Consider the following 16,173-nt stretch of genomic DNA (forward strand, 5'->3'; position numbering starts at 1 on the left):
CTCTCTATCTTCTATTGTTTGCCTTCTATTTCTTTTATTTCTACTAAAGGTCAAAGGCCTTTGAAGATATCTCAATTCTCATTGTGTTTTACAGTTGAGTTATTTTTTTGACAATGAAAAAAAACAGGCCATCATAATACCCTTCTTTTAATGAGATTCATAGGTATTAGCATAAGGGAATGTCAGAAGGAGAGAGGTGTGTTCTCTGTTGCTGTTGAGAAGACAGCGAAGTTTCTAGACCTTGGGAATTTATTTCGAATCCTCATCTGCTATAAGGAACAGTAGGAAGTAGGATCACCAACCTCCGCCTCCATGGAACTGGCAGAGAAACTGGGATCATAGGGTGCCTCAGTATTGGGGCAAAAATGTGTGAAATTTGATAATTTAATAAACCATGTTATTCTTAGCCATATTAGAGTTTATTAACCACATACGTTAATATTTTGTGTAGGATATTTTTGCCCACCCTTTGCTATGGTCTTTAGTAGCTTAATGGCAGGGAATCGACATTTGGAAGGTTTTGGGACTATTGCAGCCAGCCAGGTTCAGTCATTGTGATTCTATAACTTGACCAGAACTTACATTCCTTGGGAAATTTTGAGGACCACAGAAATTCACTTCATGTTTTACATAATTGGGAAATGTTTATATTTCTAGATTGAATAGATGGAGGCTGTTTAATGAGTCTTGTGACTGTACCCATATTTTGGGCTCAGTCAAAACTGCAGCTTCACATTGTATTATGAAAAGAACTAGACTGTCAGTGAGTAGACCTGTTTTCTCTTCAGGACTTAAAAATCAGTGAGTTTGAAAGATAATTTTTCCATTAAAAAGGAGAACACATGTTATGTCTCCATACACTTTTTAGTTTGCCCTTTGGTAGGTTATTTAAATTTGATTTTTTGGTTAATTTTAGACTCTTTTTGATCAGAACAATGCTGCAAGAAAAGAAGAGTCAGAAATTGCAAACAAAAATGATTCTTCAAAGAAGTTGTCTGTTGAGAGAGTATATCAGAAGAAGACACAACTTGAACACATTCTCCTTCGTCCTGATACATATATAGGATCAGTGGAGCCATTGACACAGGTAATTATTTTCTAAAATTGATTAAAATCTAGAGTTGTGTATCTATAGCTTTTTTTTACTATATTAATAAAATTATTGTGATTATATGCTTTCTAAGTCCATGATTTCATGTCTCTATAGTCATGAGCAAAGTAGGGAGAGAGATCTAGAAGCAGAAACGTATTTTCCTTCTACAGATAAAACGAAGAAAGAAGTATGGAGTAAAATGGTGCCATGTGAATTTTTTAATAAAAGTCCTTAAATTTATACTGTGGTTTACTTTAATGTTAGTACGTTCTAGAATTTATATTTATACATTGACTATTATTTCATGCTTACTACGGATGTGGCTTACATATATTACATATATTATCCCATTTGATCCTAACAATTTTGGGAAGTAGGTGCTGTTATCTCCTTTTTATAGATGAGGAAAGGGAAGCTTGAATAAATTTAGGTTACTTCCTCAGATCCCTCAACTAGTAAAAGCTGGATTTTGAAGCTCGGTTTCTCTGATTCATGAATCATGCTTTGTTCATATTATTTTACTCTGTGCTCCCTATACTATAGAAAGATCTAAAGCATGAAGTAAAAGTCTAAAGTAAATATGTTTTTGTATTTTTCTATTATTTTATTTACTTACTGTTTCTAAAAATTCTTGGTGTCTTATATTAAAGCTAACTTTATGTATGAATAAGAATACAGACGGTACAAAATGAGCAATTTCTCAGTTTTGAGTTTATTTAAATTCAATATGAATAGTGAAGTTGACTATAACTGAAGTTATGTGTGTTTTTCTGCTTTGAAGATTTAAGTATTTTGATAGACTAAATGACCAAATGTGGGTTTATACTATGTAAAATTGATGTTAAGGATTTATGGAGTGAAAAAGCGTTTTTGAATTTCTCTTTCAATGCAGTTTATGTGGGTGTATGATGAAGATGTGGGAATGAATTGCAGAGAGGTTACCTTTGTGCCGGGTTTATACAAGATCTTTGATGAAATTTTGGGTGAGTACTTGTTTAGGATTTAATGCATCTGTTTCTATGAATGTCGTTATAATGTCCATGTATGTATAAAGCCAGACTTACAGTATAACTTTTAAAGGTATATCTCTGGCTTTTATGCTTAATATAAATGTTCTTCAGAAAATTTATAGCATTAGCTGTAATATTTTTATATCTCTATGCTTCATATTTTTGTGTTTCAGCTTGTTTATCTGTAAAACGAATGTGTTGTATTTGTAGCAATTGGTGCTGTACTCCTGTTAAGTGTGGTCATCTGGGGTTTGCTAGCATCCAGTTTCCTGGGGGGGCGCGTGTTAAACATGGAGATTTCCGGGCCTGAGCTTGCAGATTCAATGAGTTGGAGGTGGGACATGTAAATTTGCGTTTTTCATCAACATATCAAATGTTTTTATGGGGCAGCCAAGATTAGTAACCATTGTTCTAGTTGATCTCTGTTCCCTCTAGATCACATGATTAATTAAATTACAATGAAGTGTGAATACCTAATTGACTCCTAGGGAATGCTTGTACTGTGGAAATGTTTTTAACTTGAGACTTTCTAGAGATTCTCTGCTCTACTACCTCTTCAGTGCAACTTGAGGTTTCTTAGAGAGTAGGGTTGTATGAGCTTCTTCTTAATAGTCTTTTGGAAAACGAGAGGAAAGTAAAAACTGGTTACATTTTATGCCTTCACTCTTCCCCGCCAACTATCCACCTGATTTTATGATTTTAAGTTGATTACACAGTGTTTGTTAGGAGCATATACCTTCTATGATTGAAGTTCAATTTGATAACTAGCTTGTGTTCAAATTTTCTTGAAGCAGTGGTTAATGAATGCAAAAAATTTTTATTATCAGTGATAGTGCATAGGATTTAGAATTTTGATTTCTAAGGGTTTTAAAGACTTTGTAATTCAGAAATAATTGGTTGGTTTTAGTTTAATCTGCCTATAAAAATCACTACACGGAGATCAATTGATAGTAATTTTTGTTACCAAAATAAAATATAATTAAATGAGATTTTTTACTTTTAGATGTGGATTAGGGGGTTGTGAATGCAGATGTTTGCTCTTTAATTTGTTTGTATATATCTCTAAAACATTTCCTCCCTTTTGTGTGTTGGAAAACATAATGGTAACTTGGTGTGATATAAAATTTAGGAATATTATTTGGAAAATAAGGTTTTGTGTTAGAAGTTAGTAATTATTTTCATTAACTATACCATATGTAGATATTTATATTAAGAAGTAATGCACATATAATTGTGTCCATGAATTTATTTATATAATTATGTATATTTTATTACTCATTAAGATATTTAATTTTGTAGTTAATGCTGCTGACAATAAACAGAGGGATAAGAACATGACCTGTATTAAAGTTTCTATTGATCCGTAAGTATATTTCATGTTTAATTTTTTATGCTAAGTTGTTTTATTCAGGTTGTCCCCAACTTATGAATACTATTCACATGAATAGTATATATCGTTGATACTCCTTTATTTCCCTGTTGATTGAGACCTTGTAATTTTTGCCTCTTTTTTTTCTCTGTGATTTATGACCTTTTTTTCCATAGTACTTCCCTATGGGAGCTGTTGGAGACCATTTTTCTTTGATGCTGTGGATGCTGTTTCAGCTGCTAGAGTAATCACTGTATCTTTCCTTTTTACTCCTACTTTGGGACTCAAGGCTAAGGTCTATTGTTATTGCTATTCCAGATACATTATGGGTTAAATTTACTTTTCACGACCAGCATCTGGACATTTTCAGTATTTATGACATTTAATAAATTAGGTACTACTGGTATTACAGACTATATACCAGGTGATTAGCTAATTAGATCTTACTATGGTGATTTTTGGGGGGAGCATGAGAAAATATAAAAAAAATAATAATAGTTTTAAATCAGAAACACAGTTGTTATGTTTATCCTGTTTTTACCAGTATGTCTTTTGTAAAATACTACATTACATTTATCTTTTTTAATTTCATTTGTCATTTAGCATGATTTTAAGATTTTTCTCTCATAGACATGAAAATTTAACAATTCAGGTATAGTCTTACTGTCAAGAATCTAATTTCAGATGGCAAGGTTTCGATTAATGGTATAATGAAACTATAATTTATATTTGGTTATATGATGATATTAACTATCTTATATGAAAATGGTACCACATAACTGTTCTGTTGATTTTTTTTTTTCTGTTCTTGATTTTTCTTTTTCTCACTTTCTTAATTTTTTTTATTTGGATCATTTCTACTATGAGTACATTCTTGAGAATATATATGGTTAGGTGTACAGGACACTTATAAGTTACGACTTACAGAAGCTTAAGATTGTTTTAAGGAAGTTTTTCAAAATTCGGAATTTTTTATCAGAAAGATTCTGATAAAACTAAGGAAGAAGGGACATTCCTTGAATACATTCTTGTTTAACATAGTTGTGATTATTTAATTCTTTTATCTTAATTATTCTTGCCACTTTAATCCAACAAGATTGAATTTAAAAACAGATTATAGAATCCTGTCATAACAAAGTGACAAAAAAGTGAGCTATAAAACAACTCTGTAGACTGGATAAGGACTCTTGGTGGTTTACTTTACTCATTAGTTTATTACAGATTCTGTACAAGGAGTAATTCTGTGTAACTAGCAGTGCCTTGATCACTTCCTTTTCAAATTTCTTTTTAATTAACAAACATTTTTGTGGGGGTATGAGAGTGAGATAGAGTTATAACTAAATTTATTTAGTTCTTAATGGCAATCAGATATCGATAGACTTCTTTTTTTTCTTTCTTTATCTTCAACTCATTTTAACTACGTCTGCTACAAAATTCTTTTATTTCAATATAAAACAAAAATTCTTACCTACTCCAAGGAGGAAGGGGTGAAGGTAGTATATTTTAACCTCTCCTCTCTCTTTTTTCTTGTTGTTGTTGTTTACAAATCACTGATGAGAGATTTTTGAGTATTTCTCCTGCCTTCAATTTAATTTTTATATTTATTTAAAACAGCAGTAAGCAAGTGTTTTGTGGGAAGTTGATCTTTATATTTTATTTTTGAATTTTAAACGTAACATTTTGTCTTTTGTGAATTTCCTCCCATAAAGTCATTTCTTATTTTTTGTTTACTACATATACTACAGAATTAGTGTCATTTTTATTAAAATCAATTTTATTTCAAGAGTTATAATTTTTGCATAAGTTAGATTTGTAGTATAAGAAGTCATTTTACGGGTCGGCCCGGTGGCGCACTGCTACAGTGCGCCGCTTGGGAGCGCGGCGGCACTCCCACCGAGGGTTCGGATCCCACATACAGACCGGTTCCCGCTCACTGGCTGAGCGAGATGCGGGCGCAACACCGAGGGTTGCAATCCCGTTGCCGGTCCCGGTCCGGTACGGGCGCGACACTGAGGGTTGCGATCCGTTGCCGGACATGAAAAAAGACAGAAAGGAAAAAAAAAAAAAAAGAAGTCATTTTACAGCAGAATTTAAATTGGAAAAAGTGCTGTTAGGCTGTTTATCCAATTGACCCAGTTTTCTCTGCTGTCTGTTTTGGTATCCTTTGAGTTTCATTCTGTTTAACATTTTTGTATAGCAGATTTTTATCTTTGTGCATGTATGCACAGGAACTTGTATGAAGGAGAGGTTAACTTTTAATAGCTAATGGGCTGAGTGTATAAGATATACAGTATAGCTTAGCTCTTATTCTTTTCTTTTTTTAATATAGTACCATGTGATGTAGGGATAAAATTTAAAAAGTCATGGTTATAAAAGGCATAGAAATAGATTAGCAAGACATAACATGCAGAATTTGGACAGCTCTTCTGGAACTTAAAGGATTCGGAGAAACTTCTTACAGAGGAGCTTAAAGGTCACTAAATAATGTAACATAATGGATAGTATTGGAACAATTTATTTGATGGCATTTATCTGATGAAAAACAAACAAACATGTGCAAAGCACGTTAACCAGAGTCCTAACTATTCTTCTAGCTTAAGTTTTTTGTTTATTTAGGGTTGAAACATTAAAACTATAGCTTTCAAAATAATACATACTCATGCTAAAAAATATATATAAATATACATTTCTTTTTTTTTAACAAAGGGGCCATAATATATATACTATTTTGTATCTTTTGATTTTTATTCCTGTTATTGTAGTCAGCCTTCCCAATTAATTTATAAAGATCCACTTTAATGCTTTCTAACAATCCTCAAGTATTTTATTATATTGATGTATCATAATTTAACCTCTTTCCAATTGATGTATATTGGATATTTAGATTGTTTTCAATGTTTCTTTTAGCTTTATTTTTGAGACTTTATTTGTAGTTAATTCAAACAGTGTCCTTATTCCTAATATCTCTGTGAGGATTATTGATGGAGCAAAGAATATAGTTACAAAATTCTGAATAATTGTTTAGAGATTACAGAAATAAATGACAGATCTGGGAAGTGATATAGATTGAAATTTTGTAATAGAGATGTAACTTTGACAGAAAGTTCCAGTTTCATGCTCATATAGACTTATTGAATATAGGAGAAGACCAGCTTTTTTTTTTTTTTTTGAATCTATGATGAAGGTAATCAGTTTACAAGATTACCACCATATATACTAAAGAGGATGAAACCTTTTTTTTTTTTTTTTTCTCCTTTTTGTCTTTTTTCTTGACTGGCAACGGGATCGCAAGCCTCGGTGTCGCGCCCGCACCGCGCTCAGCCAGTGAGCTGACCGGTCTCTATATGGGATCCAAACCCTTGGCGGGAGCGCCACCGCGCTCCCAAGCGCCGCACTCAACCGAGTGCGCCACCGGGCCGGCCCGGATGAAACATTTTTAAAGATTTTTTCACAGGTATATTGCCTTTTTTTTGTCAAGATGTGTAATATTCCATTCTTTGCCTATCTTTATTTAATTTGTATAATTCTTCTCTATTAATTTTAAGTTCCATATAGTTTCTTGTAGAAAATAGATGCTTCATAAATTGTAGGTTTTAAGCCCAAACTGGGAACTATTTGGAAGTCTAAAAAAGTAGTGCAATACATGGTCCTTGTTTCCAAGGTACAGTTTTTATCTCTGAAGATATGATACATAAGCGAAAGAACAAAAGAGTTTGAAACTATTACATATTTAAATGTTCAATTGTTATTTTGTAGAGATTGTTCATCAACAGGTGAGATAACTTAATTATCTCATGAGGTCCCCAGTAAATAATTTGTTTTTTTCTAGTCTCAATATAAGGAGGATTGGAAAGCATTGTTAAAGACTTAATGGAGAACTGAAGTCCCAAACAGATCCTAAAAGTTTGGGTAAAATTTGGCTAGACAAAGGAGAGAGGAAAAAGACATTATAAACAAGGAAGAGATCAATGAATAAAGAAATGGTAGTATTGGGAATGAATATGGACAAGTAAAAAACTAACCTGAAGGAAAAATAAGATGCATGTTGCAGAATAGTGGCAATTATATTTGGCTATCAGTATGGATATGGATAATGGAACTCGAACATATGCTAAAGGACTTTTAAGCTTGATTTTTATGGAAAATGTGGAACTACTGATGTATTCTAGAGCAAAAAATAGTGTTATGAAAGCTGTATTAAGTTCATCATAGTTATGCAAAATATATTTAAGTGGAGTGGCTAGCAAGGTGACTTTCAGTAATCAGTGTTTTAAGGTGATATTTGTCTATCTAGACTCATACTGGCATTTGGAATGAAGAATTGGTATGAAATGAATTTACTAGAACAAATTGATAAGATTAGATGACTAGATTCTAAAGAATGATCAGGAGATATGAATCAAAAAAATTTGAAAAATTTGAGCATAGCAGACTAGGAGAAATGAAGCTCTGTTGGAGAGTAAGAGTAAAAAACGGTTGTTGATTTGGGGAGGGAAGATGTTATGTTAAAAGTTTTTAGTTTCTTTATTTCTTTTTTCAAAAAACTTTTTATTTAGATAATTTTAACACTTTGGATCTTTAATTTTCATTTTGGTTTTTATAACTTAATTTTTAGTGTAATAACTATTTCCAGTAACTCTTGAGATTAAGGTATGTATAAGTAAAACAGAGTATCTAAGAATAATTGTGAATCAGATTGACAAATGATAGCTTTTAAAGCCAGTTCTCTGTGTCGGTTTTAAAGCTGTCTCTCTTTGCAAATTTGGACCTTAAATGGACAAAAGTGTTGTACTTTTATCCTTTTAAAACAATAAGGTGGGTAAAATTTTTCCTCTGGACTATTGCCTATGTCAAGTTGCTGTTACCTGTAGGATCCTCTACTCCGTATCATTCAGGGTTAAAATGGATAGTTTTGTGACAGAACAACCTAAAGGACCTAAAATAGGTAATATCTACATATTTTAAAACCAGTGAAATTAATTTATGACAGTGATTGACACAATACAAACAGCCATCTAACATTTAGGCTGAGAATGGGACACATTTCAGGCTGTCCCTTTTTCATCTGTACTGCTTCAGCAGTTAGATAGGAAATGAAAATGGTTATGGCTATTGGCTCTGCAGAGCTTGTGGTTCACAGGTGGTATACTGGTTGAATCAAACGGTAAGATCATGGCTAATGTATATGAAAAGAAAACTGAATCTATAGCTGACTTCTTATAAAAAACTTTAGTCCTTTTACTGTTTTCTGGGAAGTTGAGAAGAGTTTCTTCTCAAGGAATTTTGCAGTATTACCTTGCAGATCTTAGTGATCCTAATTTGAGTTATAGCTCAGGAATAGAAATATGCATCCTCAGCAAATATTTTCTTGAAAGATAAGTCAGTGTCTTCCAATTGGTAATGACTGGTATCTTGCTTATAGTCATTCGGTTCTATTATGTATTAATTTGCTTTACATGGAAATTAATTAACGTATACTTAAACTATTTTAAGCTCTAAATTCTGCTTGTTTATTTACAGTGAATCTAACATTATAAGCATTTGGAATAATGGGAAAGGCATCCCAGTAGTAGAACACAAAGTAGAGAAAGTTTATGTTCCTGCTTTAATTTTTGGACAACTTTTAACATCCAGTAACTATGATGATGATGAGAAAAAAGTTACAGGTAAAGTCTGAATGGAATTTTGATTGAAAACTATTTTTATATAAAATATAAAATATTATAGGAAAGGAAACCCATGCAGTTTTGTTTTGAGAAAATCCTTTTCACAATATCTATAAAAAATTGTCATTTATAAGTATTATCTTGGTTATAGTCTAACAGTGACATTTTAAAAGCTTAAGTCTGATAGCATATTGACTTTTATGTTAGAACTACTGTAATTCTAGCCTGGCTGACAGTTTGAGTTTTGATTTAGATAAGATAGGTGTGATGCCTGTATATATGAACTTGTTATTATATAGCACCAAGTCTTTTGGTATTAATTAAACTACTTTAAAGTGTTTTTCTTAAGAGGGTCAGGATTGAAAATCTAGATTCTGTAAATAAAATCCTAAATGCTTTGACCAAAACGAAATGTTTTTCTACTAATTTATGTTGCTCAAGTAGGTTGATAGTTTCCTTTTAAAACCAAGGTTCTGGATAGTGATCATACTGTAGATTCAAATTTTGTAATAGAGAATCGACTTTGACACAAAGTGCAGATTTCATATTCACATAGACTTAAGAGATATTAAGCTAAATTTTTTTGAAATTGTGATGAAGATAATGAATCTACAAAATACCTATTTTAATTACACTACTGTATGTGCTAAATCTTATTGTGTCTTTCTTTAAATGAAAAAAATCTAAACATACTTTGGAATATTTAATTGTTGATTGATAAGGTAATGCAATAAGTTGAACTGTTTTGCAACAGACTCGCCCTATGATAGGTGATCATTTAAAATCATTTTTATTAAACCATTTACAATTCATTTTTCTGACAGGTGGTCGCAATGGTTATGGTGCAAAACTTTGTAATATATTCAGTACAAAGTTTACGGTAGAAACGGCTTGCAAAGAATACAAACATAGTTTTAAGCAGGTATGATAGTAATTTATTTCTTTTTTAAAAATAATGTTTTGTTGTTTTGCTGAGATAATAGGATATTAGGTTAATTGCAATCATACCTATGTAACTTTTATTTTTTAAATCATTAAGTAAGTCATTAAAATAAAAAGATGTCAGAATGCCTAGGAGATTTTATATAAGCCTATCTTCTACCATTCCTTTAAAACAAAATGCTTTATTTAACAGACTTCCTTTTATCTAGGTAAGTATTAGTGAAAATTTACTGAACCTCACAGATTCATATAAATATCATGTTTAAAAATTCCTCATTCAGTCATTAAATTCATATATATATTTTTTTCCTTTTTGTCTTTTTTACTGACCGGTAACGGGATCGCAACCCTCGGTGTTGCACCCGTACCGGGGACCGGCAACGGGATCGCAACCCTCGGTGTTGCACCCGCACCGCGCTCAGCCAGTGAGCGGGAACCGATCTCCACATGGGATCCGACCCCTCGGCGGGAGCGCCGCCGCGCTCCCAAGCAGCGCACTCTCCAGTGCGCCACCGGGCCGGCCCTAAATTCATATTTTGAAATTTTATCTTCTTTTATTCTTGCAGGCCTTTGAAAATAGTTTAAAATTTTATGTATGCTAAAATAATTTTGTCAGGAAAAGCATCATGACTTTATTTTTGTGAAAACTTAAGTCATGTTGAAGACTTTGAAAAATATTTTATTGACAGCTATAATAGTTTATTTTATTTGTAACATGAGTTTGTTATAATAGTAGTATTTAAAATTTCTTCATTTCTAATATCAGTTTCAAGGATTTGGTATGTGTTGAGGTTGAAAGATGTATATAGTTGTTTTTCTTGAGCTGAGTCTTGTAAAGTATAGAAGCTTTATAGAAATATTCAAATGTTTGTTTTTAAGACATGGATGAATAATATGATGAAGACTTCTGAAGCCAAAATTAAACATTTTGATGGTGAAGATTACACATGTATAACATTCCAACCAGATCTGTCCAAATTTAAGATGGAAAAACTTGACAAGGATATTGTGGCCCTCATGACCAGAAGAGCATATGATTTGGCTGGTTCGTGTAAAGGGGTCAAAGTCATGTTTAATGGAAAGAAATTGCCTGTAAGTGTCTTCTAAAATAGTTTAATGCTTTGTTATTTCGTAGATAGGATATAGTTGGATCTTGCTTTTAAAATCTAATCTGACTTCCTTCTTTTAACTAGTGTGTTTAGATGATTGACATTTAAAGTGATCATTAATGTGTTTGGATTAAAATCTACCCTTTTTCTAGCTGATTCATTGTATTTGTTCTTTATTTTTTGTTTCCTTTTATTCTGCCTTCACTGATTTTAATTGAGAATTTTTTTATGATTCTATTTTATCTCTTCTTTTTGCTTATTATTTATGCCTCTTATTAAAACTTGTTTTAGTGGTTGCCCTTGGGTTTAAATAAATATACTTTTGTAGGTGGTTTAAGCCCACCTTCAAACAATATATCACTTTATGAATAGTGAAAGGACTTTATAACAGTAAAAACCCCAGGTTGTCCCTCCCATTCCTTTTGTCATTGTCATTGTCATCATATATTTCTCTTTTACATATGCTATAAACACCAGAAGGAGAAGAAAGAATGAAGCAGAAGAAATATTTGAAAAAACAATGGCAGAAAAAATTCCAAAATTAGGGATATTGTTATTGTTTTAAGCAGTCAGTTATCTTTTAGAACAATTAAAAATACAATGAAAGATTATATTTCACATTCATTTACTCCATTCCCTATGCTCTTTATTTCCTGGTGTGGATCTAAGGTTTTGATCTTAATCATATTCCTTCTGCCTAAAGGTCTTCCTTTAAAGTTTGTTGTAGAGTACTGCTGGCAATGAATTCCCTCAGTTTTTGTCTAAGAAAGTCTTTATTTTTCTTTCACTTTCAAAGGATATTTTCATTGGATTTAGAATGGTGGGTTAACAGTGTTTTTCTTTTTTCTTTCATTACTTTAAAGATTTCACTCCATTCTTTTCTTTCTTGCTGTGTTCTTATCCCTGTTCTTTTGTTGGTAAGGTGTTTCTTTTTCCTGTGACTGCCAAGAAGATTTTCTTTTTGTCTTTGGTTTTTTAAATATTATATGCTCATGTGTGAGATGTTTTTTGTTTTTGTTTTTATTTATCCTTCTTGGTGTACTCTGAGCTTCTTGTATCTGTTGTTTAGTGTCTGTCAAGAATTTTGAAAATTTTAGGCCATTATTTCAAATATTTCTTCTTTCCTGTTCTTTCTTTTCCTTCTGCTATTAAAATTTTATATATGTTATACTGTGGTGTTATACTGAGCTCCTGGATGCTTAATCTGTTTTATTCACTCTGTTGTCTCTTTGTGTTTTAGTTTGTTTAATTTCTACTGCCATATCTTCTAAATCACTGATTTTTTCTCTCTACTGCCTCAAGTCGGCTGATGAGCCTGTCAAAAGCATTCTTCATATCTTCTATTGTGTTTTTGATTTTTAGCATTTTCATTTAATTCTTTCTTATAGTCTCTATCTCTCTGCTGAAGTTGAATGTTGTCTACCTCTTCCACAGGAAACTAACATGTTAATCACAGTTATTTTAAATGCCCTATCTGATACATGTTATAACATCTTGTGACATATCTGAGTCTGGTTCTGATGATTGCTTTGTTTTATCAAAACTGTGTTTTTTCTTGCCTTTTGGCATGTCTTGTAAGTTTTTGTTGAAAATCAGATACATTGTATAGGGCAGGAGATACTGAGGTAAATAAGCTTTAGTTTGGGACTTAATTGGCTCAGGAGTTGGGCTGTATTTGAAGTGTGTTTTGCACTACTTACTAATTTCAAGGTTTGTTGCTACTATAAGTACAGAGACTTCCAAATTCTTGTTTTTGTCTTTCCTCTTGGCTTTGGGCCTTCTCTTTGAGCTGCCCCTTAGAGACGGTCTGTCTTTTGCAGCTCTTCCAGCTGAAACCCACTGTTGTTATTGGAGGCTTGTTAGCATGGTGGTGGTACATTGTGGGGAAGGTGTTCTCTAATGTCGGATTGCATCCCAGTCTTTGGAGTGCATAGTGAGCCTTCATCTCAGGGGTTTGACCTTTGCAAGTGTTTATGCTTTCCTTCATAGGTAGAGATTTTTCTTCTTCCCTCTAGTCTCTTCTCCCAGCTGAAGCAGGTATCCACCAGCATTCTCAGCCTTTGTCCTGGAGGCCCTGCAGAATAAGTTTCTTTTAAATTTTTATTTTATTTTTTTGTAAGGGAGATAGGTCTGGGTGGGTTTCCCAGTGGCTGCCGTTCCTCTTCCTCAGCCAGCACCATGGGTAGAACTTCCTCTATATTCTCTCTGCTCTTCCCTGTGAGAACCTGGTAGGGTCCCTAGTGGAAAAACCTGTAAAAGTGTATGAACTCCATGTGACTTCAGCCCCTAGAAGCTTCACACACTCACAGTAGTCTATGCTCTTCCTATAGCGATCAGTCGAAATTTCTACTTTAATGTTCCTACTGGCTTATTAAACTTCTGCTCCAGGTAAGCAAATAGTTAGGTTCTGTGGTTTCCTACAGACTCCTGTCTCTTTCCAGACTTCAGGATGGCCAGCTATCCTGTGATCTCAATTCCTTGATGGGTTCATGAAAAATCATTGATTTGCTTTCTGATCAGCTGTTTTCTTGTAAGGATAGAAGCTTCCTTTTTTCCAACTTTCTGCATGTCTGAACTCAAACTGGAAGTCTACTTTGTCATTTAAAAAATTTTTTGGAAAGATTTTACAATAATTTACCTCTCCAGTTGTTCCTTCGTGTCCTTTCTTTATCAAGAATACATAGAAATTAATTTCTTTTTATAGGGCAGGACTTAGGGAAAAGTCCTGAAGGTTTGGATTTGTGGAGTAAGAGCTGATGTAAATGAAAGGAAATGAAAGTATAAATACCTAATGGCACTCACCTATTTGAGTTGCTAATATGAAATTGTTTATTGTGTTTTTTTTAAATTAATAGGTAAATGGATTTCGCAGTTATGTAGATCTTTACGTGAAAGACAAATTGGATGAAACTGGGGTGGCCCTGAAAGTTATTCATGAACTTGCAAATGAAAGATGGGATGTTTGTCTCACATTGAGTGAAAAAGGATTCCAGCAAATCAGCTTTGTAAATAGTATTGCAACTACAAAAGTAAGTATGCAAATTGTTTCCAAGTCATTGGAAGAATGATTCCAATTGTTGCTTTATTAAAAACAACAAAATAAACAACAATCAAAAAACCCCACCAAATCTGTTTTTGTTGTATCAAAATTGATTTATGAAAATGAAAGCTTATTTTCTATGAAATAGCTGTATTCCAATTTATTTAAACATCCATTGTAAAGTTTATGGTTAGTCTTTACTGTTGAACATATTTATATTTCATGAAATTTAGAACGATAATGAAGTCCTTATTTTGTATCCTGAGTTTAGTGTGTAAAGAGAATAATAGGAGATGAGGCTGTTTTGTGGTCAGATTGTGGAACGTATTACCTGCTGTTCCAAGGAGTTTGAACCCTCTTATGTAGGCTTTTGGATTTCAAAATCAGATAAAATTCTCTTCATCTAAAAATACTTATTTATTCTTTGACTAGAATAAAGTGTTGGGCAATACAATATATCCTGGAATAGTTTAAAGTAATGATTTGTCACTCTTGTTTAAGTTTTAACTTCTTTTAATTTTTCATGTACAATATTTTTTATAATCTAACATCACTTTCTCTAGTCAACAGAAATCCTGAGTCAGTTTTGCTACTTTAACTAGAAAATTTTGGATTCCATACTTTTTATTTTCTCTTTAGGGTGGACGCCATGTGGATTATGTAGTAGACCAAGTTGTTGGTAAACTGATTGAAGTAGTTAAGAAAAAGAACAAAGCTGGTGTATCAGTGAAACCATTTCAAGTAAGTGATGCTTTATATATTCTGCTGAATCACTAAATAATATCAGTTCTGATGTTGACCCTTTTCTGGTATGTTTTCAACAGGTAAAAAACCATATATGGATTTTTATTAATTGCCTTATTGAAAATCCAACTTTTGATTCCCAGACTAAGGAAAACATGACACTGCAGCCCAAAAGTTTTGGGTCCAAATGCCAACTGTCAGAAAAATTTTTTAAAGCAGTAAGTAAAACTTGTATTATTTTTCAGCATTATTATTAAGAATTAAGTCATTTTCTTGATTTATTTTTTTTTTAATTTTAATTTTTACCTGTACGTATTTGTCGGGTCCAGTGTGTTGTTTCAGTACATGCATATACTGCACAATGATTCACTTAGGGTAGATAGTACAGTTTTGTACCCAAAACTGACTTATTTATTCTATTTGTGATTAGTTTCTCCCTCTCATATTAACTGTAGGTATAGGTGTGCTTATACTACAAACTAATAAATATGCTTTATTCTGATAACTTTAAAGGGTAGATTTTATTATTTTATAAAACAGTATAAATGAGCAATGTATATTTGGAGTTTATTATAATAGTATTTTAACAAGAGCAATGTATATATGGAGTTTATTGTAATAGAATTTTCCTCATATATAGTTAGTCACCCTTTTTTCATGTTTATATTTCAGTGCAGTAAGTCATTGTGTATAGCTGCCTGAGTTAGTTTTACTGCAGATGAGTAAAATTTACTAGCATGTATCATTATTATCTTCACCATTATTGTTTTGCCCTAAAACATCTTAAAACTGCACAGATTTTAGGTATCACATTAAGTTCTACAAATTTTAGGTAAATGTGTGAACTTCTGGCTTATTTGTACACCATTATTTTTTGATTTTTAGGCCTCTAATTGTGGTATTGTAGAAAGTATCCTGAACTGGGTGAAATTTAAGGCTCAGACTCAGCTGAACAAGAAGTGTTCATCAGTAAAATATAGTAAAATCAAAGGTATTCCCAAGCTGGATGATGCTAATGATGCTGGTAAGATTCAGATATTTTAAAAAAGATTTTGATTTAAGTTTAACTTTTAATTTATCCAGTTGTATAAATTTTTCAGTATTTCTCATGTGAGACTATGATTTTTTATTGAGTATAATTTTACTTCATTGAAATCACCACATGCACCATATGTTACTAATTTTCAAGGTATAGGAAAT

At 32.3% G+C, this 16,173-nt stretch overlaps 1 protein-coding gene across 1 annotated transcript in view; it reads left to right on the plus strand.

Annotated features, from left to right (window-relative positions):
- The first annotated feature begins 929 nt into the window (after window positions 1-929).
- TOP2B (topoisomerase (DNA) II beta 180kDa) overlaps window positions 930-16,173 on the plus strand; it is a 44,975-nt gene continuing 29,731 nt past the window's right edge. The window contains exons 1-10 of the mRNA XM_008580297.1: window positions 930-1,087; window positions 1,986-2,076; window positions 3,403-3,466; window positions 8,993-9,138; window positions 9,963-10,060; window positions 10,960-11,172; window positions 14,045-14,218; window positions 14,869-14,970; window positions 15,054-15,191; window positions 15,859-15,997. Of these exons, the coding sequence (XP_008578519.1) occupies window positions 1,989-2,076; window positions 3,403-3,466; window positions 8,993-9,138; window positions 9,963-10,060; window positions 10,960-11,172; window positions 14,045-14,218; window positions 14,869-14,970; window positions 15,054-15,191; window positions 15,859-15,997 (1,162 nt within the window). The 5' untranslated portion in view covers window positions 930-1,087; window positions 1,986-1,988. The remainder of the gene's footprint in view (window positions 1,088-1,985; window positions 2,077-3,402; window positions 3,467-8,992; window positions 9,139-9,962; window positions 10,061-10,959; window positions 11,173-14,044; window positions 14,219-14,868; window positions 14,971-15,053; window positions 15,192-15,858; window positions 15,998-16,173) is intronic.

Source organism: Galeopterus variegatus, unplaced genomic scaffold, assembly GCF_000696425.1.
Source record: "Galeopterus variegatus unplaced genomic scaffold, G_variegatus-3.0.2 Scaffold2062, whole genome shotgun sequence".
In the NCBI taxonomy this organism is placed as follows: domain Eukaryota; kingdom Metazoa; phylum Chordata; class Mammalia; order Dermoptera; family Cynocephalidae; genus Galeopterus; species Galeopterus variegatus.